Raw genomic sequence first — 25,456 nt, 5'->3', positions numbered from 1 at the left:
AAACCAAACAGTAATACTAGTGGTAGTGGCCGTTTTTCCAGCCAATGGTGACGGGCGTCATCACATGTCGGCCATTTTGTGTCGGAGCCATTCGTATTTTAACATTACGCTTAATGAGTGTGTACTATACATTGCAATAGATCCGTTTGTAACTTCACGGTTAGAACCCATTTGTAATAAATGCAGAAAATTACTGCATACTAAATATTAATTCATTTGTTTTCCACACATTCGCCATACAGACTCAACCAAACCCACATTAACAGATTTTGTCGGCTAAACAAACATTATATTCTATATACTAGCCAAATTTCAGCAAGTTCAAGGTATTTTAGTGGAGAAAGTCATGTGCATTAAGCCGCTGCAGTGTAGCCCACCAAAAGAAGTCTGCGACGCAAGATGGCCGCCAATAACTTACGTCGTCGACTACCTCTTTCTTGCCTTAAATATTTACAATGTGTAAAAAATACACACAGAGGCAAACGCGTTGTTTTTCGAGGCAAACTACGATTACATACAATTTCAAAGGAAGCATGCTATATAAGTCATTAGACAATTATGTCTGACTTTTGTGTACATTTGAAGTACCTCACAATAGCACCCTCTAGCGGAATTTATATCACACAAAGCCGCGCTGTCAATACATATAGTATTCAATGTCAACATAACACAAAGTTTTGTAAATAAAACTACTTGGATGGTTGATCCTGTTACATACTTTCCAAGTGACCATACCAATGAGTAATTTCCTCTTGCATTTCACTCCAAACAAGGCGTGTCATTTGACCTAAAGTGAAATGAAACCATTTTTGCAAGAAAGTATGCCACTTTTGTCAGTGTTTTCATTGTCAGCGATCTCCGTACAGATCTAGTGTTTATAATAACAGGAACATAAATTAAAAATACCAGATGATCTCATAACTCAATTAGTTTCAGGTGATGAAATATTGCACGACATCATCGCTTGTTAAAATAATAATGATAATAATAATGATCGAAAACCGCACACGCTGTAATTAAGAGCAATGAGCATAAACGGGTTGCGCGTGGTTCAAATTGTCTTGTAATGCAGGATTTGTTGAATGGAGGCCACATATTTGTCAAGGTGGGGGTCTGGTCCTGGAGTGGAGTCGGCGTCATGAACGATGGAAGCTCGCCCCCCGAAACTTCAGGTGAATGAGAGGCAAAAGAATCGGGACACGGCTTACAGTGCGTCGCCAAAGTAGAAGTCATTAAAGGAATAAAATGACTTGGATTTCGTCGCTTGGGGTCAATGCTTTCATGAAAGCATATCTACTCTTCTTGACGGGATGCGCTGCACAGAAAGTAAGTGTTCTGCAAAAAAAAAAACTTCTCGTCAAGTTGAATCTTCTGTTGATTCTCGTGCCCACTTGCACCGAGAAGGCATTCATTTGGTTCCTCTTGGAAATAATCCTCGGGTTGAATATTTGTTTGCGCCTTGGCAAAATGAGCTCAGCGAGCATGTTGCAAATGTATCCATCCACATGGTATTAAATATTACATTTTTTTAAACTGTCAGTTGTAATTGTAATGTCATCTTCCTTCACCAACAATGACTTTTGTCAAATTATCATGTTTTCTAGTGGGTTTCTTAACATCGCAGAGTAATCAGTGTACATTGCGCTCATTAAATTCTTAAGGAATTGAGCAAAAATAATTAAGGAAAACGCTTTGCAAATGTAAAGAAAAAAATCATAATATTAAAAAAAACACTGCAAAACTGAAATTGAGTTACCTCAAAAGTTAATGAATTAAACAGCGGGGTTGTTATATATTTTGCATTTTTAGAAAATGTGTTCTATTGTCGAGCATCACTGAAATTTGAATCTCATGCCAACTAAGTTTTGATGACTTCTTCCAAATTGACAAACTTTCATAAATAGAAACACGATAATTGTTTAATTCATAGAACAATACGTTATGTAGAGCTGAACACAACAAAAAAATGCAATTTAATGGATCATTTGATGTTTTTTTTAGCAGTTCAGTTTCTTAGTTTATTAGTTATATCCCACTAATTTGAGTCATTAAAATGATTAGTCAATTTCCTTTTTAGGAGGATCATGGCAATTAATATTTTGTGCTGGTTCCAAGTTTACAGAAAGTGACCTGGAATGCTCTCTGAAAAGTTGCTTGAATGTCCTTGTTTTCTTGGAATTGTGATGATTTTCTGAGACGTAAAATGGTAATGGTTGCTTTTAGCTGGATAATTTGAAAACGGGTCAATTTGATGTTAAATTTAGGGTCTGGCAATGAATGCATGGGTGAGCCATAAAATGAATGGTTTATTTGTGTAATGTGTGCAATTTGGTTCAGATTAAAATGAGTTGTTGTTGGAAATAAAATGTTTACTGGTATCAACATGCCAAAGGATAAGTAAGCCATGGCGTGGAACCAGAGTGGACCGCTGTCAATCAAGAGTCGTCCTTTCCGCTCATAAAGAATGGCGACTCTGCAGCAGTTTTAGTTCCTGTATGCATAGGGTGCTCACTATCTTTGCAATTATCTGCCTGAGAGGACATGCTAAATGATGTCTTTGTCCTCTGCCCCCCTTTTGTATTAAGTTGATTTTTGGAACAGCATAAACAAGCTTAGCATTTATTCTATCCCCATCAGGAAAAAAAAATAGCCATTGTCATTTCATTTCAGGGATATGTACACAGAGTAAATTTTAATTTGCTGCTTTGTGGAGGGTTTTTTTATGGAATTGGGGTGATAGTCCTAAAGGTTGAAGTGAAAGCCAGGAACCCAATGAACTTTGTTTGCAATCAGGGATACAATCACCCTAGAAAAGATAGTTTGTAATATTATTTTGTCATTGCATGATGTTGTAGTCGTGGAAAGACTATAGAACGCTGAGTTGATAGTTTGTGTCACGTAGACAATAGTCGGAATTTAGTAGCGCACTCTTTTTTTTTTTTTTTCTTCCTCCCCAGCAAGGTCATTGTGAGTGCATCTTATAAATCTGTTTGGTGAATGCAAGTTCCATGTTATATAGCGTTCCTGGTTCCAACAAATCAAATGACGAGGCCAAAGCCGAGCTTGAGTGGATGCTACTAACAAGTGTATCCAGAGTCTGATGGATTCCTCTTTGCCACAGAGCTCTATTGTTCCAAAACTATCAAAGACACATCAATGAGCCAAAGCGTTGGACTGGGTGACATGTTCCTTCATTACCATGAACGCACATTCCCTAGCTTGCTTTCACCAAAGGCTGCATACAAATATTCATTGGAGCATGAAATATGTTTTAATCAACTACTGAAATGTACCCTCAAAATGTAACATTATTTAAGCCCCACTTCACAATTACGAGCTCAAAGTGTTTGATTCCTTCCGCCTAGATTAGGGGAAAATGCAATACAGTAATACTGTACAATTATGTACAATAGAGAGAGAGTAGGAGACAAACTACTGTGTGGGAAACTTATGTAAACTGTAATTAAAAGTTCTCTACCTGCCCAGTAGGCGGTGGTAATGTGTGTAAACCAATTTAGATGTGTTTCTTAGATTAACGTATGTTAAGTACTACATGTATGTATATTGTCTTTTTGTAAAGTTTTGTTGGAATGAGGAAACTTGAGTTAGATAGGGGTAAAAGCCAAACTTTTTTTCTATGTGTCAATTCCCAGTTGTGAATTTCTCCTTGGAACATTTTTTTTCTGGCTTGCTTATATTTAAAATTTGAATAATCGTTACATTCTGTCTTGATGGTCTATGTCAGGGGTGTCAGACTTGGGTTGGTTCGCGGGCCGCTTTAACGTCAACTTGATTTGACGTTGGCCGGACAATTTTAGAAATAATATTTAGATTTTTTTTAATAAATGGATTAAAAGCCCTGAATATTCGGTTTTTATGGATCTAAAATAATGTTCATTTTAGCTTTTTTTAAATATATTTGTAGATTTTACAAAATGATTTTTGAACTAAAAACACAAGAAAATTATACAAAAATTACAATTATTGATTTAAAAGGGGGAAAATCAGGAAATTCAATATAGATCTATACTCTTCATTTTAATTTGATCCTAAAACAGAAAGTTGGCACTCATGTTTTACTTTCCTGGGCCACACAAAATGATGTGGCGGGCCAGATTTGGCCGTATGGGAAAAATGTCACTGTAAATAAAATGTTGACCAACCACGAGTGGACTGAAAGGAGCCTTTCATAATTCCCATTTTAGCCACGATGATGAAATTGTGCCCAAGTGGACAACGAGGGCTATCTTAAAAAATGCCAAGGCTTAATCCGCTTGTTTGTTTACTCCGATCTTGATGTGCGTACCCTGACAGGAGCCCACCAGCAGAGGCACATCGCAGGCGTGATGTGTGTTTAAAAAAAATGGGGATGTGTATTGATGCTTACCACAGTGATGGGAAGTGAAGGCTATCCTCATATGACGTTGCAAGGTGATGCAGAAAATGATGATTTGTAGCATTTGCAGTCTCACTTCTCTAAATAATCACATCCACTTATTATTTTTAGTTTCAAAACAGAGTTCAATATGCTGTAAAACATTTGTTTTTATCATTGTTTGTTTTCTCCCAACAAATCATTGCAAAAATGCAGATTTGAAATGATGCTGTACACAAATCTGGATTAAATACAGTTTAAATGTGTTAGTAAAGCAGAATTTAATATCTGTTTGGGTATTTGAAAATTCACTTTCCTTAATAGAGTAATCCCTCGAATATCGTGGCTTCAACTTTCGCGGTTTCACTACATAGCAGATTTTTTTCTGCGGGAATTATTTTATTTTTTGTAAATTCATAAAGATGTGAAAATCTGAAATATATATATATATATATATATATATATATATATATATATATATATATATATATATATATTAAATAGGGTTGACCCTATTTCACGGTTTTCCGTTTATCGCGGCCATGTCTGGTATACATTAACCGTGATAATCGAGGGAATTTGACCCGCTACACACTGAAAAGCTCACTGGCAGTTGCGGAAGATTTTTTATTTTTTAATTCTCTAATGAAATCCATTATCTTCAAATTGTGGTTTTTTTTTCTGTATACAAAATGATGTTATTTTTAGGTGTATAAGGAGTAAAAGCAATTTTGAAGTTGGTTTGGTGTGGAAATGACTGGGGTGCAATTCTCAACACTCACTCAATGAATTAAGTGTGATTGAAGTTGTGAGCAGACGGCCACTGCTGAAGCGCTAGCCTGTGAAGCAGTGTCACTTTTCTCCTCCAGTAAACAGGCCTGGTGAGGGTGAGGGTGAGGGTGAGGATTCCTGCCCCCTTTTGAGAGGCCCGCCAGCCTGTTTATGAGCCAGATGAGTGTGTGTGGTTCAGCAGAAGCCAGCTCATGTTGCAAAGTTTTCACAGTGGTGTTGTCAGCCTGGGTGGTTTAAAAAAAAAAACCTTCTGCAGCCAAACAGTTAGACTGTCAGATTGCAGAAGTGTGACTTCATCCAATTAAAACAGAGGAAGAACATGCAAAATATAGGCCAGCCTAGGCAACACAAATGTATATTTTTATAGTACAATTCAAAACAAGGTCATTTAAAGTACTTTTTATCACATAAAAATTCCAAATCACAAATAAAATGATAGTTAAAGACCAAACAAAAAGGATGGAAATGGAGAAGAAAAATAATACATACTTGAAATCTGAATTATGAATACCCTGTGGTAAAGAATAGCATTTTTAGCCCTGTTTAAAAGGTGCAAACATTTTGAGCTTTTTGTCTTTTCTCAAAATTATAAATTATATTAATTAAAATAATTAACTTTATACATTTGTAACCTTATTTAGGTGCATCACAACTGATCTGTAAAAAAATATTTGTGATTGTTGATTATAATGTTGCAATAGCTCCGCTCAAATGAGGCAGATTGACCTGTCATTAATTATGTAAACTTTCAACTTGTCTTTGGTTGATTAGCATCACTTCATTAAAAAATTATTGCTCCCCAAAATGGCACTGCCAACTAATTGTTGTGAAATGAGAAAAGGCACCTTTGAATAATTAGCAGCCTGCCAGTGGAGCGGCTTGTGATGTAACAGAACTAAGATGTTTGGCATTATAGGAATGGCCCATTCTCATTGGATAGCATGGCACTCTGGGGCCCCTTCATGTGTAGTAGTCAGTCTACCATGCACATCCCAGTGTGGGGGACCTCCCAGTTGCTCTATCACAGTGGGACAGACAATAGATTATCTTCACTTTTAACACTTGTTAGTATATTTTAAAGCTACTTTTGTCACCGTATTTGATCATCAACTCAAGGAAATCTGAATGCAATGGGCTATAGAATTAAAAAAATAAATCAGATTGTGTAACCTTGCTTCAAAACGGAACTTCTGCACTTTGTAGAGTATTGTGAATTGGTCCACGTCATTGCGCAACCTAGCTGTAAAGACTCAGAGCCCCAAATCGACTTACAGTTCAATGCAACTGGCTTTTGTGGCATGACCGCAAAGAATGTTACTGATGCAATAACAGTGGATAATCTAAATTAGCATAAAGATGAAAAAAAGGTTGCTCAGAAGGTGAATTTCCCAAAAAGTGTAGCGGTCGAAAGAAACAAATTGCATTAATTTGTTTGTGTAAACAAGTGATTATTTGTCGTTTTAAAAATATATATTTTGAAAATGGGAGAATGTACATGCCACCATTGCCATATCGGATAGGCAGAAATTGTAAAAATAAAGGTACATTACAATATTAACATAACGATACTAAATTGTAACCAGCCACAAGTAAGTGTGTTTATCATTGATTCTTACTGAAATTAGGCTCTAAAGCTTGGGTGGGCTACCTTTTTTTTACAGATCTGGTTTCCTACAAGTTTATTCAATAGATTGCGGACAGGTGCTAATGGTTTCCACGGAAACCTCAGTGGTAAACTGTCTGTGCCGGATCGGTTGGAACAAATGTCAATTACAAAAGTTATTCACTGAGAAAACCTTCAATTAGGGGAGGAAGCTGATATTATTGATTACATTTTCTCCCTACAAACTTCTACAATTGGGTATTTTTATGCAAATTTATGGTATTTACAAGGTAGTTCTTGTTTCTTTTTGGTTTGTTTGCTCATTATTATTTACTTTTATAGGGAGAGGGAGTGCCAATCTTGATTCATAGACTTAGACTAGAGCTTCATGTGTTCTTATTCCCCTCAATTGCTTTCCCCCAGATCAAACGATGTCCCCAGGAAGGTATATTCCTTTGGCGAAGTAGTATTAACCATATTTTTTGGTCACCCGTCTGATGTTGGTGTTTGTTTATCTGGGTCATTCCCACGGACCCAAAGTGAGGTTAACACGAGAACTCCTACAAAGGTCTGATGTTTTGTTCCTAGCCACACATCTGCCTCTGTTTAGGCCCCAAGTCTACTACCTCCATCCCCAACCACCTGTAAAGAATTAGAGTGCATGTTCCAGAAAATACCCTCCCTTGGGTCACAAGCAAGCTACATGGGGAAAAACAGGCTTTGATGCCACAAAGGTAGAACGGCAGAGTTGAATAGTTCATTTCCAAGCTGCTTTATATTAGGAAACCATTAGACTTAAATTAAGGGTATTATTTGATTTTCCATACCTTGGTTGCTCATATCGTTAAGGTTAAGAACTTAATAACACTATTTCTAATGTCAAGATAACACGAGTTATCCTTTGAGGGATAATATGCAACACACATCAGAAAATAAACAAAAATGGATGGTAACAGGTCATTTTTGAAACCTTAAGTCATTCATTATTTCATTTTCTGAACCCAAAATTTAGTTGTCCTATTGTAAATATAGTACGAGAGATAAGGGCTAACGTGAAAATTTTTGCGATGTTTTAGTGTAAAGTGTTGACTGGCAGTCTAGACTCATTGTAGCTAGATACTCTATATTTAGTCAACATTAAAGGAAGTTTTAACTATTTTTTTTTGCAGGTATACTTTGACTGTGGTGCCAAAGTGGATGTGGTGGATGCGCAAGGACTGATCCTCTCCCCTGGCTTCCCTTACAACTATTCTTCTGGGACCCACTGTGTTTGGCAATTCTTTGTACCTGTTGATTTTCAGCTCATCCTTGAGATATTTGACTTTGACGTGTTTGAAAGCCACGACTCTTCTGCACAGACGTCAGCCCTTTCGAGTTATGAGGTGGATGATGGCCAAGATGTGGCGACTTATGCCCCTGACGGCTTGGAATTGGATAAACCTTCTTCATTAGATACTAATCAGAGGGACGTTCCTAGGAACGAGCATTCTTTTCAAGATGACGAGGAGGGACCGTCCTCAAAAATCCAGAAAGCGAAAGTTTCCAACTCTGCCAAAAGATCTACAGATGGCTCCTCTGGCCTTACGTCACCACCCACGGCTTCTGTCCTCCTCCCTGACGCCCTGTTGAATTCAGATAAGTCAATGAACACGGCCTCCTCTTCTCATTTGAGAGTAGACTTCAACCCAAGTTCCATCCTGAGGATGACTAAGGTGACCACAGTTGCCTTGGTGAAGTCAACTGACCCTACCCCCGTGAGCTACGGAACGCAGCAGTCGGGGGTGGATGCCTGCCCCCATGACGTCCTCTATATCTCAGATCTCATCACCTTTTCTTCGAGGTTTTGTGGCTCTAACAGACCTCCGAGCAGCCAGTTGGTGTTTGGCTCGAGTCAGGAGATGGTGGAGGTCATCATGGAGCTCATCACAACCACACATTGGGGGCGTGGCTTTGCCCTACTCTTCCACTACAACAATCTGACCGAACCAGGCGGCGAACGAAGAAACTTGGTCTCCGCAACTGCCAAGGTTGACTCTCTACTGGCCGCTGTCAGTGGAGTTGCCTTCTTCACCTTGATAATCACTAGTGTCCTCTGCGCCATATTCAGGTAACATCTCGACACTATTAGGTATCGAAAAATACCTAATATTGCTTAACTAAAAACAGAAACAATGATTAAAAAATTACAATTATTGATTTAAAAGTGGGAAAATCAGGAAATTTAATATACATCTATACTCTTCATTTTAATTTGATCCTAAAACAGAAAGTCGGCACTCATGATTTAGTTTCCCGGGCCACACAAAATAATGCGGCGGGCCAAATTTGGCCCCCGGGCCGCCACTTCGACACGTGCTCGAATCAGTCGGATGTTGAAGGTACTACGGCACCTGGCTTTAATTCCGGCTGCATAATAGTGAATGGGCAGGGAAATGGGGTGGAAAAGGCAGAAGGTGAAAGCTCAATCTGCATAATCAGGTGCTAGTAATATTGTCATACAGTCAAAAGTTATAATTTACTAGTTTGTTCATCGCAAGGGACAATAACCACAAATTATGGATTTAATGGTTTGTAATACAATCTGTTGGCGCAAAATGTCTCTTTTCCTCTAATCTGTTTTCACATCTGTCTATGCAATCAAGCTGGTTCCTGTTTTTGCACAGAGCTTTACTCAATCAGGCCCTTAGTGTTAAATCTGTCAACTATTTATGACATGGAAATTGAAAGCAGGTGTTTCATAAAATGAATGCGCAATTAACGGCAGCAATATGCCAAGTTGGTTAAAAGCCCCAAAATGCATGATCATGGAACCTTTTAGCCCACGAGGAGCCTCGGTGGCAGCCTTTTCCGCTTGAGGTGTTCCTTATTATTATAAACCGTGTCTAACAAATCAGTAGAACATCCAACGACAGCGATGGGGGGAAAAAACAAGGTCTTAAATGTTGGAAAGCAGTTCTGAAATTAACTCCCAAGCTTCCCTCTGGTAAGAAAAGAGGGAAAGGTGGAGAGAATCGCAGCAGGCGTTCTCCACAGTTTGTCGGTGGTTGGTAATGGGCTCATTCAACTGTAAGAGCAATTTTTAATAAGTGGATACATGTTCAAATATTTCAGCATGCTTCATTGGCTCATTTGGAGTTAAGAAAAGGACAGAAACACAACTGAAAACGGCCGACTAAATGAGCAGCTTTTTGACAATGTCCTTCAAAATACCACAATAAGCTACAGTAGTCGTCATCTGCTTTAGTTGTACTAGTAAGAAATGTATTTCTAATGCTGTGAATCTCATAGCCATCTTTCTCATTGAGATTTTGAATATCTGTACATACAAGAAAAATAAGGAAACTAATGAAAAGCACTTGACAAATGACTTTTTTTATCCACAGACCCAAACTGTGTCGAAAAAGAGAGCGTTCTTGTGCATCCACCAGCACTGAGGTACAAACTACTTTTTAGCCAATCACCGCTAAAATAGAGCAATCGATGTGAATGGATAAACTGCTTAACCTGCCATGTTGCGCTGAAGGTGCCAGAGGCAGCCGTGAACCCAAAGGCGGACACAAGTGAACTGCAACTCATGGCTGAGAGTCAGACCAACCAGGAGATGGTTAGCGATCAGGAAAACAACAAGTACAGCCCACCACGCACAGGTGAGAAGAACCAGTATCAGTTTAAATAAGAGGTCTCCAAACCGACCCTGGAGGGCCGCTGTGGGTGCAGGTTTTTGTTCCAACCAATCCAACACAAACAGTTTAACCAATGAGGTTTCTGCTGAAAAAAGAAGCACCTGACTGCAATCCGCTGATTGCACTTCTAGGATACCAGATTGGTGGAAAGGTTTCCTCTTACCGGTTGGAACGAAAACCTGTACCCACTGCGGCCCTTTCTGGAATAGTTTGGGGACCACTGGTTTAAATAATACGTGAGGCCTATCAACGTCGATTGCAGGCAATGCGTTAACGTGCCTGTGCATAAATGAAGTTGCCGCTATGTTGGGAAAAAACTCAGAATTTAATGGGTGTTTATCAAAGGAAATGGTCCTCCTGTATTTTGTTGTTTATTTTCTAGTATAAAGTGTTGCCAATTGAGTTACAAGGCATGTATTGCAGAGGTACAGTTTAATTTTATTTAAAGAGAAAAACCTTGGTGGGTCTACCACAGAAAGGTTTCTCTAGCTTTTTTTTTTCCAATAAGAAGAGACTCAGACTGAAAGCTTTGTCGGTTGACCCCGAAAGCAACCAGGGGGCTCCGGTCACGGTGCGAGGACAAAAAAATGCAAAGCTCATAAAACGGTTAACAAATTCAAGTTGGCCTGCAATGTAAGCCGTCTCTTCAAACCATGAGACCATATTAATGAAAGCCTTGTTTTTGTTTTTGCCCTCTCCTATGAGTAACTTCTTATAGTCTAATATTTACTTATTTTTTACATTTTTTTATTATTCTTTTTTTTTTTTTAAACATTATCCATTTTCCTCAGTCAGTGCTACGCAGAATACAGAAATGGACCTTTCCTCCAATGGTTTGGCAGAGCTGGATTTCGGTCCAGATGAGGTCTTCATCATATCGTCGGCTCCGAGCCCGAAAAGGCCAACCGCGTCCATTTACACAGTAAGATTTCACAGACGTCTATACTCTCTACATCAGGGGTGTCTGACTCGGGTTGGTTGGCGGGCCGCGTTAACGTCGACTCGATTTCATGTGGCCGGACCATTTTAGATATAATATTTAGATTTTTTAAAATAAATAGATTAAAAGAACTGGATTAAAAGATCTGAATATTCAATTGTTTATAGATCTAAAACAATGTTTATTTTAGCTTTTTTAATATATTTTTTAGATTTTACAAAATGATTTTTGAACTAAAAACACAGAAAAAAATTGATTAAAATTACAATTATGGATTTAAAAGGGGGTAAATCAGGAAATTTAACATACATCTATACTCTTCATTTTAATTTGATCCTAAAACAGAAAGTCGGCACTCACGATTTACTTTCCAGGGCCACACAAAATGATGCGGCGGGCCAGAGTTGGCCCCCAGGCCGCCACTTTGACACAGGTGCTCTACATGATCGGGTATCGTCGAATAATATGAGGTCATTGTGTATTTATATGGCTTGGCAAACATAAGGTCCCTATGAAAGAAACAGCTATTAAGTCCCTTCTACAAATATAACTGACAATTTAAGTCTATCCTTTTGTGGGTCTGGGGTAAATTGGAACAGATTGACTTTTCTAGTCCCTAAAATTAACGGACTATAGTAATCCCGGCACCGCACTCTTTATTTTTCGAGAAACGACCCATTGGTCTCTTATTTAGACAAACATAATGCTATACTGGCTTGCATATGCCGAACGCTCGTAAAAACCCTTTGCAATTTTCAATGAGAAAACCCGGTCATTAAATGTTGAGGGAAAAAGTAGTTTCACCAAACATGATCCTCCCGATTTGCTTTTGTGTTCTCCTGGTATAAATGTTGGCATAAACAGTTCTGGCAGCTTTTTTTTGAAGGACTGGCAAGCTTCTGTGCAGCCTGGGCTAATGGAGTATTATCAACAGAGCCAGATTCCCAGCAGCAATTGTGTGTGCGGGTGTTTGTGTGCGCGTGTATTGCATGCATGCTTTAGCACACAGTGTGTGGTCTGTCGGTGTGTGTCCTCGCTGCAGACGCCCCTGTATATCATATAATAATGCTGCTACCGGATGAACTCCTTTGACCTTTTCATCAACCTGACCGTTAATTCACAAAGTTCCTAGAAAACGTGTGGAATTTTAACGATATGATCCAGAATTCAATTTAGATCCTCCCCGAATTACCCGTCTCAATTCCATATTCGGAGTTTCTTACGCCACTCAGAGGCTGATTTGTCAGCTTGTGTATCAAACCTAAAAGTACTCTTTGTGTTGGAGGTGTTTTGGTGACCAGAGGAACACGTTATTTAAACCCCTAGCTAATTCTTGTCTAGACAAAGCTAACGGTGAGTGACTGTGTGAAGGATTATTCTGCTCTTGTTCTCTCGATGATGGGCGCAAACCCTAAAACCTTCGCCCTCCCCGGAATAATAGCAGCTGACCGATCAGGAAGGATAATGTAGCATACACGCGTACAGCCTGTCAGTCATAATTAGCTGTTGAAAATGAAGCTAAAATCATGGAAGACTTTAAAAAAAAAAAGCACGCTTTACTTTCCCATGGTAAACCGGTTTGTAATTTTATCGCCACCTGGGTGTGGAAATGCCACCGCTTTTATTTAGTATATGAGGTATTCAGACTGCCAAGTTTTTATGTAGTGTAATATGAGTCTTATATATCACTGACAATGCCACCTCATACTGTTAACACAACCTCCAACATAAGGTGTTTTTAGAATTATACATTGTGTAAAAAGGTTTTGAAAGGTAAGAGATAAAAAAAAAGTAGACGGCAAGCTTAGCTTTGTTTTTAGTACGTTTTTAGTACAAAAGAATGGTTTGTTATTCGATTCTTCATTCAGATCAGGAAAGATTAGTGTATGGCAGAGCAACGATGATTATGCAAGTAGCACTACTGTATGTACTGTAAGTTATGCTAGAATTTAAAAATATTAAATGCAGAAGCAGCAATTTTCAGTTTTACACATTAATTTACTTATTTGTATAAAGGATTGCATTCTGTTGTCTATTGGTGCAAAATCATAGTGCTCTGCTTGCCTATTTACCATTTTTTGTGCCAATGTCCTGTATTTTATTGCTATTGTTTAAGTTTGCAGTTAAGTTTAAATGATGGAAAGGGGTGAGGTTCTGCTCCTGTGTCTAATTTTTGTTTATACAATGTGGAAATTCCAAAGCCCCTTCTGTTTTAATAGTCCGAAAAAATAATGAATGAGTCTGTGAGCCACACATACCGAGTTGGCCGGCTTTTTGACCAAATGAGCCAAGCAAGCCAGTACACTTCCTTCTCAATAATCCGTTCAATTCATGCACTAAACAATCTGTGGGTAGAAGTAAAGGTGTGAGGGGGGGAGAGAAGTGGGTCAGTTCATTGATGCCTGAATTGTCAATCTCTGTATGCTTTCAAAGAAAATCAATGCAGTCACTGACTGCTTTCTGATCTTTATGTCCAGGCTCAGTAGCAACGATGCGTGCTTGTTTCAATAACAAGTCTCTCGCACAGTGTAGCCCATTGACCATTGTATCCGCAGTTGAGGGTTGGGGCACAATGCCACCACCAATATTTGCGCTATTTATGTTCGCTGGTTATCTCAATCATAATTAGTTTATATTTTAGCTTACGTGCCAGTTCAAGCCCAAAGATCAACAGACCTTTGGATCGTTTTGGTCTTTTGCAAAAGTAGGTCCTAAGAGGTACTATGCATTCAATCCATTGGCACGTGGCTCTTTACATCTTTCTGAAGGGCTTTTTCAGAATGTTCACGTGCCATTTGCTTTCTCGCTTCTCAGCAAAGGGAACGGTTCCTGAGACACAGTGACACTGGTCCTGATCCCGTTGCCGACTGGGCCTCATCAGACTCTACCCAGCCTCGTTCTGGTCCCACCACCGATGGAAGTGGCGGCTGCGTCAGACCGAGAGCGTGGAGTGTCCGCACCTTCCAGGAATTCCTGCCTCCACTGCCGCAACTCCATAAGAAGTGGTGCAGCTGGAACTCTACCAGTCCCTTCACCAAACTTGTTGACAGCGTCAGTATCAAAACCATTCTTGTCGTTTCACACACAACGTTCAAATGTATTCATTCAAGACCCCAGCCAAGAGAACATATATTTATCTTCTGAATACCAAAATGGGAAATTACGTACAATGTGTTGCTGAAAACAATCTATTGTCATTTAAGGCACCGGCCAGTTTGCTGTCTGACAAAAGGAAAGTCTTCTCAGACGTCCACCTGGCGGCCAAGTTTGACACAAGCACCATCTCCGACTCGTCAATCAGCAACGCTTCCTATCCGCTCGCTCAGCCAGCTCAGAGGCAGCGGCACCTAAACTCAACCAGCAACCTGCGGCGCTTCCGCTTCGCCGGGCCTTGCTTTGGTCTGCTCTCTGGGACGGCAGACCCAACAAAACCCACCGGGTTCCATCGTGCCCAGAGCTCACAAGCGGCACCTAACTCGATTCAGTCTACCCAATGTGATTATGAAAGTAACCAGGTGACCAAAAGGCTGGATTTCCCCGATGAGGGCGATCACATGAACGTGCCCGTGTTTGCCATCTCTGAGGAAGAGGATCGACAGCCTCTCGTCTCGGCTGAGCACCTGGGCCAAAGCACCGTCACCGCTATTAAGAACGGACAGGTTCTGGGTACTTTGGATGGCAAAAGACCAGCCTCTCTCAGCCCACAGAATCACAGGGTTAGATTGGAGTGGTCTCCGGGCAGCCAGGCGTTAGGTGAGGTTTGTCCATTCCCTTCGAGTACAACCACTACCGTGACTGAGTCAAACTCCATCAAAGACTGCCAGTTACCATACAGCCAGCCAACTGGCTTGTGCAGTGTGACCAACCAGTGACCAGGAAGATTCTAAAACAATTAGTGGACCAATGAAGCATTCTTTGAACTATTCTAAGAGCCACATTACCAACTATGATGGGGACAAAAAAATCAACTCTTACAAATTGATTGCTACGTTCTGGAATATATTATTCTCATTGTGGAGGCTGCTTGATTCTATATTTTGTAGGCTGAGGTCCTAACAGCTACAGTTATATGTATATATATATTAAAAAAAGGACGCTTTGGACAAATTGTACATGGAAACCAGGAGCACTTTTTGAAACCAGATTTGTGGATCATTTTGGGGGAGGATTATTAAAATATTGCACTTCAATAGCTTTCAATAACTCATTCTGTGTAAATTTTGTATTACCTACCAATTGTCAGAGGTTGTATCATCACTCCTACATTTCCTAATACATTTATGGTTCGGACAGGGCTTATACTTTAATGGATAATAAAAGGGAACTCAAAATATTGTAAAATATACTGATGTACATTGACAGATAAATCTAGTGTGAAGAAAATAGATAGCACGGTATTATTTATAAAATGAGTTGACATGAATTTATGTGAAGTTTTAATAAAGGTTGTCATTCTCACACAGAGTACTAAATGCTTGAATCCCCATTTGGTTCAACACCTAAAGATCACAAAATACTTCAAATATAAATAACAAAGGAAAATCAGTCTTCAGACGGTTTCGATATTTTAATTCTGATAAAATGACAAATCCAAACTAGGTAGAAAAAAAAATCCAGATGCCAATAAAACATGGGGAAATATTCTAAACAACTGTGCACTTTAATTTTAGGGAGTTGTGGCACAGACACCAATTGTTCGCTTATTGATATCACTTTTTTTCCCAATTGGATTATCACAGTCTCGAGTCATTCCTAGGATATGCTAAGTTTGTACACCCAACAATGTGTCTTAGTCATAAACGTTCTACTGTGTGTAAATATTTGCGTTAGTATACAATAAACCTCCCATCTTGGGACAAATGCAAAGTACTCCTCCAAAGCCCTTTTAATACCAATTCCTGATTGGAGCGGCATGGTAATGCTATTGGCTTAAGAGTGGCCAGACCTCGGTAGGGAATAATTAAAACTCAGCCTTTCTGTCAGGGGATCGACTGGACTTTTGCAGAGGGTCTGAGCTGCTATGGAATGCTAAAATGACTGTATATACCATGACTAAAGGGGGTTAAATAAACAAAACCTAACCTTCACACCATGACCAAATAAACTCTTTGGTGGAGGGAAGAAAATGGCTTCAAAATGAAATTGCATGCCGTATCATTTGTGTTAACATTGTCAATAAAACTAAATAGAAAAAAATTTAAGATCAACAAGTCAATTTTCCTAATATGTTTATGGGTGCCATAAAACTGCAAAATAATGTTTAAATGGCTATGAGAATTTAGCCTCAGGGTTGATTAAATAACTGTGCAAATTTTGTCAAACTTGGACATTAGGAACACGCAAAACAAATTCTAACCGAGTCAACTAATATATAAACAAACTCAATACAAGTGAAGTGTCCATACACAATTCACTGGATGCCAGCTAAAATTTAACAGCTTCTTCTAACTTGTCTTCATTTTCAACCGGAGTTTTATACACACGAACGTATGTGTGGAAGCGCATGCATATTGTAATTGACGAAACATTTCAAACTTTTCAAACCCATCTCTGGTGAGAAATTGTAGAAGATTTTTTTTAATTGTAATCATGCAACTTTTCCCCTAATACAACGCGTCATAATAACACCCATGTCTTTTGTGTCTAGTAAATAGAATTTTGCAAAATAGTCCAGGTTTAATTTCTGAAAAAGTGGGCTTTACTCCCCCTCAAATGAAATCGTTTCCAAATAAATCAATTTTGAGAATGGGTGGTCGTTTGTGTTGCCCAAAATGTATAGAATCTAAAACCTATCTAATCAATAAACCCAAAATCTATACAATATCCCTTTCTCTTGATCAACCTGTTATTACTGTAACATACATGGATTGAACTATATAACAGTCATAACATGTTCTTAAAACGAAACCAGGCTCTTTTCGCGACACTAAGTTCCTTTTCAGACTCTCCAGTTTCTTAACTTTCCTATGCGACCTTTCATTGGCCTTTGTTACAATATGGAATGGGAACAAAGACAGATGAAACGATATTTCCCATTCCATAGTTACAGTACTGTTTGAAAATTATTTCGACACAATGACATCATTGTATGACAGAAAATATGTTATCGTAAGTTTTACTTTGTTAAATTCTAAACTATACCCTAAAGGATAAAACACCCACCTGCCCATAATCTAAGCAAAGCTGTTAGCTCGTTAATGAGAACAATCAACCAATGTACCATCTACTGAGAAACATGGAAATCCGTGCTAGGTAAAAGCTCTAATGACTGTTTTTTTTTTTTTTGCATACATAATATGGGACAGCATCACCAGGTGGAAAGCTACCATATTTGGTGTTTTTCCCTCCTTTTGGCTGCTTGCTGAACAGGAACGCTGCTCAGCTTTTGAAGCGAGTCTGCTCACATATGTGGTTGAAATTCCTGATATCAACATATTAAAAAAAAAATCAACCACACGATCATTGACAAAGGGAGTAATTTGTCCAGTCATGTCCAGTCATGTCCAATTGAGGGGTTAGTGTCCCTTATTAACACAAGCTCCCCCTCTAGTGGTAAACTGGGCAAAACGCAGGGATAGAAGACTACCAGTTGAAAGTGTCAATTCAAATTAGTAATTAAGGTATGGCTTGTTATTTTGTATACATGTATATAGGGAAATAGTAATTTTGTACGTTGAATTAAATAGTTACACTAAGCACAATGTGTGAGACGACGCAATGGAACAATCCAAAAAGGTGTATTGCAGGTTGTTTCAGACTTACCTTGCATGATGGGCCTTTATTTGTGTACGACAGTTTCGACCCCAGTAGCAGTCGGGACGAGATAATACGGTAGCTGCGGGGATAAAAATCACATTCAGTTGCCTCGACTAAAAACAATAGTACTCAAATAATATGCGAAACTCTAAAAGATTAAAGTACTGCCCAAACCTTGCTAACTGTGAACATTGTGTTGTATTCTAAACCCCAACCGACCAATTAATATTTTAACAGGTATCAAAACATCTAATTTCAGCAGTGTTTCAATCAAAATAAGTTGGAAATAAAAAATAAAACAATCTTACCTGGTAGTTCAGACGTAGGAATATTCTGTCTGTACTTGTACGCCAGCTTCGTGAACACCTTAAGGCCGCAGCACACACAAATGATTGTATTTGCAGAAACAGAATTAAGCCCATCTGAGGAAATGGGGAAATCAGATTCCTTTCCTTGCAGGATGACATCACAAATACTGATTGAAAAGCTCACCTGGAAGGCAATATTTCCCCTCTTCCAAATCATGTAAGGCCTCCTTAAGTAGGTCCTTCCATGTTTTGCCTCTGGAAGTCAAGTAATTCTGATAAAGGAATAAAGTTCATTTAAAAGATGCAGCAATGGCTTTTATTTTACTCCATAGTCCTGTAAGTGACAGCTACAGGAACTTTAAAATCACTAATTTCCATAATGTGTTATCTAAGAGAAGAAAACAAACCTCTAGGAAAAATCTCAAATAAAAATTATAAGAGAAAGTCCTCCAAAAGATGAATAATATACAGACAACATTTCAAAACTGTAACCACCAGTAAATGTCACCTTTAGAATCTCTGACTCATAGTGATTGTTGTTCAGCACACCATCCAGACATTTTTCAGTCAGATTAAGCTCTGCAAAATAGTGAAATACTTACTTTTAACTGTTCATCCATAGGATCAAAGTTTTCTATCAATCATGATTCAAAAACAGATACCTACCACTGAATTGAGCCAGGCAGCCTTGACAGCCAATCCTGCGGCAACCCCAGTAGATGTGACAGAAATGACGTTGGCATTGAGCACCTGAAAACAAAAAAATGCATCACACGCGAGCAATGAAATCCACACAGAAAAAAAGGCATGCAACTGCTATACTAAAATGACCTTCCATACTTATTTTGAAAGGCCCATAGCGCACATGTATTCAAACACTTATCATGAAGTGACTGCCTTTAATGGTAAAATAAGTCCAGACGATAAATTGTGGTGGCATACTACAAGTACTTACATTGCTGCTGGCTATTCAACTCAGGCCGTCTATCTGGCATTGCCTCTAGGCAGCACTCACAAAAAAGATGATCGCCCTGAGGTTGACAGCGGTACTCCAGAGGACCTGCAGACAAATAGTTGACCGGTGACAATAGAAGAAAAGGTAGACAAGATCCATATCTGTTGTTTGAAATATCAAACTGACATGTGAGATTATCCTCCATCGACTCATACCTGCCGGGTTTCCAGACGACACTGAGGAATCTCCATCAGTGGCAGAGCCTTCATCTGAAGATATGTTTGGAGGAGGAAGAGGAGGAGGAGGCATCGGGGGTGGCATTAAGGGAAACCAATAACTGGCGGCATTAGCAAACGGCATCTGATTGATCTCGCTCCTGTAGCCTGGGCATTGTCTGCACATGAATGGAGTCGGACTGGAAGAAAAAAAAAAGGTTTTCTCTAGTAGTGTTTCCTAATATTTATCTCAGATAAAAACAATGTTGATGACTTTTTCCTTATCTAAGGCAGGAGTCACCTACTCCCCCCGTCTGGTATTTTTCCGTATCTCCCTTCTCCACCACACCTGAATCAAATAACCAGGATTGTTATCAGGTTCCTGGAGAGATTACGGAGGAGTTGATCATTTGATTCAGGTGAGTTTGAGGAGGTAGACATGGAAAAAACAGACTGTATAGGACCCCTTCAAGGACCAAAATTGGCGTAATTTTTCCTTTTGGTGCTATCGGGTTAGTTTCACTTAAATTTTGTGTGGATTCTTTTCGCCAGGAAAATCCATACCTTAAGACAGAAGAGTCACTGTCATTGTCAGAGATGTCATAAAGATCTTCTGAGCTCCAGTCCTCGTCAGAAAAGTGCTCAGATGGTGGCGCCAAAATGTCCTGCTTGATTTTGTTGCGGCTGTCCATGCTTTTCATGTCTTCCTCACTGCGAGACTTTTCTGCAAGTCAGATGACCACACTTTGTTTCTCCATAATACAAAATACACCATGTCCGCAAAAACGTGAACAATGAAAAACGCGTAAAACGGGGGAATACTGTGAAAAATATTTCCGTAGTATTACCCCCGTTTTTCCTCAAAAACTGCAAAAACATGAGAATACTGTATGGTCAACATTAACAATTAAAACAACTCAAAAAGACACACCTATTAGTAGTAATTTATGCTAACCTGGGTGCTCAATGAGGTAGGCCTCCACCAGGTTGTTGAGGATGTAGTTTTTATGAATCCTTTCCACAAAGGCACGGCACGTTGGACAATTAGACGATATGTCCATCCAGCCAGAGTAACAGGCAGCACAGAAAGTATGCATGCAGGGTTGCAAGCTAACGGTAGGAGAATCCATGAATGACATTGTCATTGACACACACACACAATGAGCAATATCAATTGAATTGCAATTTCACCTGACGCAGTCATATAGGAGTTCCTGGCAGATGCTACATGTCAGCGATTCCTCCATCTTATCTGTCTTGGTCTTTACTGGCGATGTTTGACCCAAAAGATTTCCTGATGATCCAGAGGTTGGTGGAATTACCTCTATTGGACAAGTGTGGGAATTATAATAAACTGATAACAGAAAGCTTGTATAGACTGATCATGAGAGGAATAGTATTAATGGCTTTTTTATTGGCATACAGAAAAAAAAGACCAAATTTTTTAGGGGGAATTTCTTGCAAGCGTACAAATATGTATGAGGTCAGTTGGTCAAAATTGACAACAAGCTGTGTGTGCGTGTGTGAGCACAAAAGGACAAATACTAACACACCTGTTTTTCTCTTTTTGCATTCTGGCTCCGAATGAAGTGCTTCTTCACGTTCTTGGGCCACATCTTGAGATTTGCAACCTGTTGAAGTGGCAAAAGACGCAGTTAAGCTACTTTAAATCATTTCAAAAAGCCCACTGTCAAGTCATTTGAAAAGGTTTGATAATAGATCTCAGAAACAAACTCCCCAGCTTAACCACCTACTTTATACCAGCATATTTGCGTTAATAAAATTTGGTATCTTCTATATTTAGCTTGATTTTACACTACAGAGTCCGTTTTTACCCTGACTTGAATATCCACTGGTTATTATCACAATTCTGTCAAGTGAAATATATATCAAATCAGATTAGATGCAAGTCTCTTCATTTAAATTTACCAAAAAGATTGAAGTGGAAATTATTTTTAAGGTTTATACTATACCATAGCCTATTGTTATGATAGTATAAAAAGGCCCAGATCATTAAAAACCCTAAGCAAACGTGGCTGAATATACTAAGACCTATCTTAAGCAGTGTATTTGTAAAACACCAAAACAACACACCAGAGTGAAAACCTGCTCTATTTGTCCCTGCTGTTAAAGGAAGCTGAAAGCAGAGGTGGGAAGTTGAGGTGGAAGGCTGAGGTTCCTCTTCATTAAGATCCCGTGGAGCTTTTGTCAGCATGACAGGCTCCACAGATAGCGTCATATCGGAGGATGCAAGGACATCAGGACTGTGGCCTGGTAAGTCCAAAGTTTCATACAGATAGACGGTTACTCCCAGAGTAGTACTATAACGAAGGTAATGAAATACAGTGTTTTAGACCAGTAGTTTTGAATACTTACTTTGATGATCTTGCAAAAAGGTTTCCTCAGTTGTGAGTGTGTGGTAAACATAAGCAATATCTGCAAGAACATATTGTCAGTTTATTGCTTCTTGTAAATACAAAGGAGTACCGTATTTTCACGGCTAAGGCGCACGTAAGTCTTAATCTTTCTCCAAAATAGACAGGGCGCCTTATAATCCAGTGTGCTTTATATATGGACCAATACTAAATTTGTTATCACGATAAAATAGTATAAATCAGTCGATAGGGTACACCATCCTCTACAGCTCTCACAACTACGGCAAGCAGCTCCCGACTCGACTATTTTCCCCGTAGAAAAAGTACTGCACAGTGACTGCTGGGATATATAGTTCTTTTGTCAATACACCCAATGGATTGTGGCCTGGACATCGACATCAACACAGCTTTACGAAGCATGGAAGGCAGCGTTGGAATAGTTACGCTAGCTACTAGCTAGCTACAATTTGCGAATGGATTGTGGCCGCCTGGAGGAACGTATAAAACTCAGCGTTTTCGATGTCTCATTTGGACAATTGTTCAATTCGGACACAGAAAATGAGGACTTTGATGGATTTGTGGGTGATGATGACGTGAGTACATTGTAAAATGGCTAAATAAAGTACAACCGAACTCAGTTTTGCTTCCGTTGCCTTTTTTAAAATGTGTTTTTAATGTGTGGATGTGGCATGTATGTTTAAGCTGGTATATATTTTGCCATGCCTGGCTGCGTCTATAAAAACGGTGCGTCCTTTGTGTGTGTAAAATACAGAAATATCACTCGTTACTGACACTGCGGCTAAAAATACGATGTGCCGTATAGTCGTGAAAATACGGTAAGAACAGAATTGCACTAATGACTAGCTTTTTTGGGCTGATTGTTTCTGAAGTATTTCAATGTGGCCCGTCGGGCCGGCATTAACGTCACACCCTGAAAACAATCATGAACTTACTTTTCTTAGGTTGACTTTTCCGGTACACAAAGTAGATGACATCACCATTTTGAAGCATGTGAGTTTGTTTTTTGACCAGTTTGGACATGTTGATCACAGTACCATTAGTGCTAGAAGAACACAACAATCATTTGTCAGTAAATGTATTATTTTTGGATGACCAAGGAATCATACCTCATGTCTTCAAGCCACACCTGCCCTGAGTTTTCATCATGAACAATCTTGCAGTGTTTCGCTGAGATCTTTTTATTGGCAGGAAATGCCAAATCACATCCTGTCAAGAATACAACACAAACACAGATATTAACAGCAAATATTAAAAGTTATAGTGGGTGTTCAACCTCAGATTAAGAGTCCACCATACTGTTGAGATGCAATAATCACATGTCTAGTCTCTCTAATGAAGGCTAGACATTTTGCATTCCAAAAAGTGTAGACCCCACAATCTATCTAACTCACAATAAGGCAATGAAATCCAGGCCCATACATAAAATACCTACTTAAAATTCTGCACACACGTTCTCACTGGAGGCCTTTTGTTATCATCACAAAAGGGCTAAAGGCTTTATGCTTTAAAATGAGGGTAGGGGGGTTAAACCTAGACACTGGCGTCTCCTTCACAGAAGACACACTCAAATGCCATATACAGTAAAATTATATTTACAGAAAATCTGATCTTTCCTTTGCAGAAAGCAGTGATTCTTACCTTTTTTTCGGCCAATGGTGCATTCCCTTTTGAAAAGTAACACTCCAGTTTCATTGGAATCCACTTTGACCAGTTTTCCCCATGGGGTACCCCTTCTTCTGTGGCTTTCCATCTCCCAAAATTTGGATCTAAATATGTATCTTGTTGCAGATCAAATCACATCACTGTAATATAAAAAGACAAAATCACATCACTGTGTTATCACAAGACAAAATCAAATCACTGTATTATCACAAGAGCAAAATTCGCATGTTTCAACGAAATCCCAAATATACCATCTCAAAAAAATGTTAACTTCCAATAACGTTACAATACGTCAATTGTTAACCCAAAAAAATGACACATTAGTTAGCCCAAACATCAACAAAAGTTAGCATTTTGATCGCAAGCGCAGTAATGAGCACAAAACTTCCACGCCAAAAACTCCGTTCACACGAGAAAACGACGGCATTTGCTAACGTTAGCAGCTATTTAGAAACGTCGAACTCGTTCAGATTCAAAGATATTTCACTTTAATATTCTCATGGCGTTACTGTACCGTGAAAAAATGAGGGTTTTGTCGCCAAATGTTCTGCCGAGAATTTTAACTTGTCATGTTCCAACGAGGAAGGAGCAGCACTTCCCGGCAAGCTCTGTGTTGACATTCGAGTTTGTTATCAGCCAAAAAGAATGCTACTTGGGATTTGTAGTCCAATCACGACGTAGAGCACACAAAGTGTTTTATTATAAATAAATAAATAAATTAAATAAAAAATACCTCCACTGTACTTTTAATCTTATTCATGTATCTTTCTGCCTTGATATTATAATATTATATTCCACATGAATTGACATAAAATCAGGTAGAATAAATCAGGACCATTTTTATAAACATTTCCTGCAATATATTTTGGATCATATTGGAATTTTGCACTCTTTCCACAGTAAACAAATTGCATGTACCTAATAATCATTTGGATATTTACAGTATTACTGAAACCATAAATCACATTACTGAGTAATGTGATTTATGGTTTCAGAATTTTCTTTGATAAAGTAGTGGCAATCGTTCACCAATTGTTGGGACTATGGGAGGAAAGCGCGAGGACAATAAATAAATTAAACAATTTCTGAAAGACAAAATAATATTGCATCAATTTTAAAAAGTCAGTTAAGTCTAGTTCCATTGGCAGATTGGAAAGGAAAACAAATCACTAGTATGAATTAACCCAATAAGACTATGCAAATAAGCACACATTCATTTTGTCCATAGAAACGAAGAGACTGGTCTATATGTAAGGTGTATATGTATATGTATATGTATATGTATATGTATATGTATATGTATATGTATATGTATATGTATATGTATATGTATATGTATATGTATATGTATATGTATATGTATATGTATATGTATATGTATATGTATATGTATATGTATATGTATATGTATATGCATATGTATATGCATATGCATATGCATATGCATATGCATATGCATATGCATATGCGTATGCATATGTATATGTATATGTGTATGTATATGTGTGTATATATATATATGTGTATATATATATGTGTATATATGTATATATATATATATATATATATATATATATATATATATATATATGGTCAATTTTAAATAAATGTAGAATAGAGGCTATTTCAAAATAATCACATAACATTATTCTGAGTATGATTCTGTTATAGGAAGGGAAGCCATGTAATTTAGTGTTAACATTATTTTTTAAATTTGCATAGTACAATCGAACACCATCTTGAATTACCCTATTATCAATAATGCTTAGAA

At 38.5% G+C, this 25,456-nt stretch overlaps 2 protein-coding genes across 9 annotated transcripts; one reads left to right on the top strand and one right to left on the bottom strand.

The window, feature by feature from the left end:
* Nucleotides 1-820: 820 nt before the first annotated feature.
* Nucleotides 821-24,331, bottom strand: chfr (checkpoint with forkhead and ring finger domains, E3 ubiquitin protein ligase). 8 transcript variants are annotated; one of them, XM_077601759.1, is made up of 19 exons: nt 24,200-24,331; nt 23,662-23,825; nt 23,130-23,229; nt 22,956-23,065; nt 22,004-22,063; nt 21,722-21,901; nt 21,181-21,258; nt 20,819-20,951; nt 20,583-20,737; nt 20,192-20,351; nt 19,628-19,827; nt 19,413-19,517; nt 19,124-19,207; nt 18,966-19,036; nt 18,642-18,729; nt 18,458-18,571; nt 18,156-18,228; nt 5,158-5,311; nt 821-1,335 (listed from the first exon to the last, which is right to left on the bottom strand). In XM_077601759.1, exons 2-18 carry the CDS (start codon nt 23,771-23,773, stop codon nt 5,158-5,160), a joined length of 1,977 nt encoding a protein of 658 aa, XP_077457885.1. In that variant the 5' UTR covers nt 23,774-23,825; nt 24,200-24,331; the 3' UTR covers nt 821-1,335. The 8 variants fall into 8 exon arrangements, with proteins under 8 accessions (XP_077457885.1, XP_077457884.1, XP_077457886.1 ...); XM_077601758.1 differs by lacking the exon at nt 821-1,335 and adding an exon at nt 4,401-4,476; XM_077601760.1 differs by lacking the exon at nt 821-1,335 and having other exon boundaries at nt 4,882-5,311; nt 21,722-21,898.
* On the top strand, nt 864-15,851 carry LOC144075010 (uncharacterized). The gene is made up of 7 exons (XM_077601757.1): nt 864-1,326; nt 7,940-8,877; nt 10,154-10,205; nt 10,294-10,417; nt 11,245-11,375; nt 14,208-14,444; nt 14,597-15,851. Exons 1-7 carry the CDS (start codon nt 1,246-1,248, stop codon nt 15,263-15,265), a joined length of 2,232 nt encoding a protein of 743 aa, XP_077457883.1. The 5' UTR covers nt 864-1,245; the 3' UTR covers nt 15,266-15,851.
* Nucleotides 24,332-25,456: the final 1,125 nt, after the last annotated feature.

Source organism: Stigmatopora argus, chromosome 5, assembly GCF_051989625.1.
Source record: "Stigmatopora argus isolate UIUO_Sarg chromosome 5, RoL_Sarg_1.0, whole genome shotgun sequence".
In the NCBI taxonomy this organism is placed as follows: domain Eukaryota; kingdom Metazoa; phylum Chordata; class Actinopteri; order Syngnathiformes; family Syngnathidae; genus Stigmatopora; species Stigmatopora argus.
Note: the sequence above shows the minus strand (reverse complement) of the source record. Positions and strands in the feature narration are given on the sequence as shown.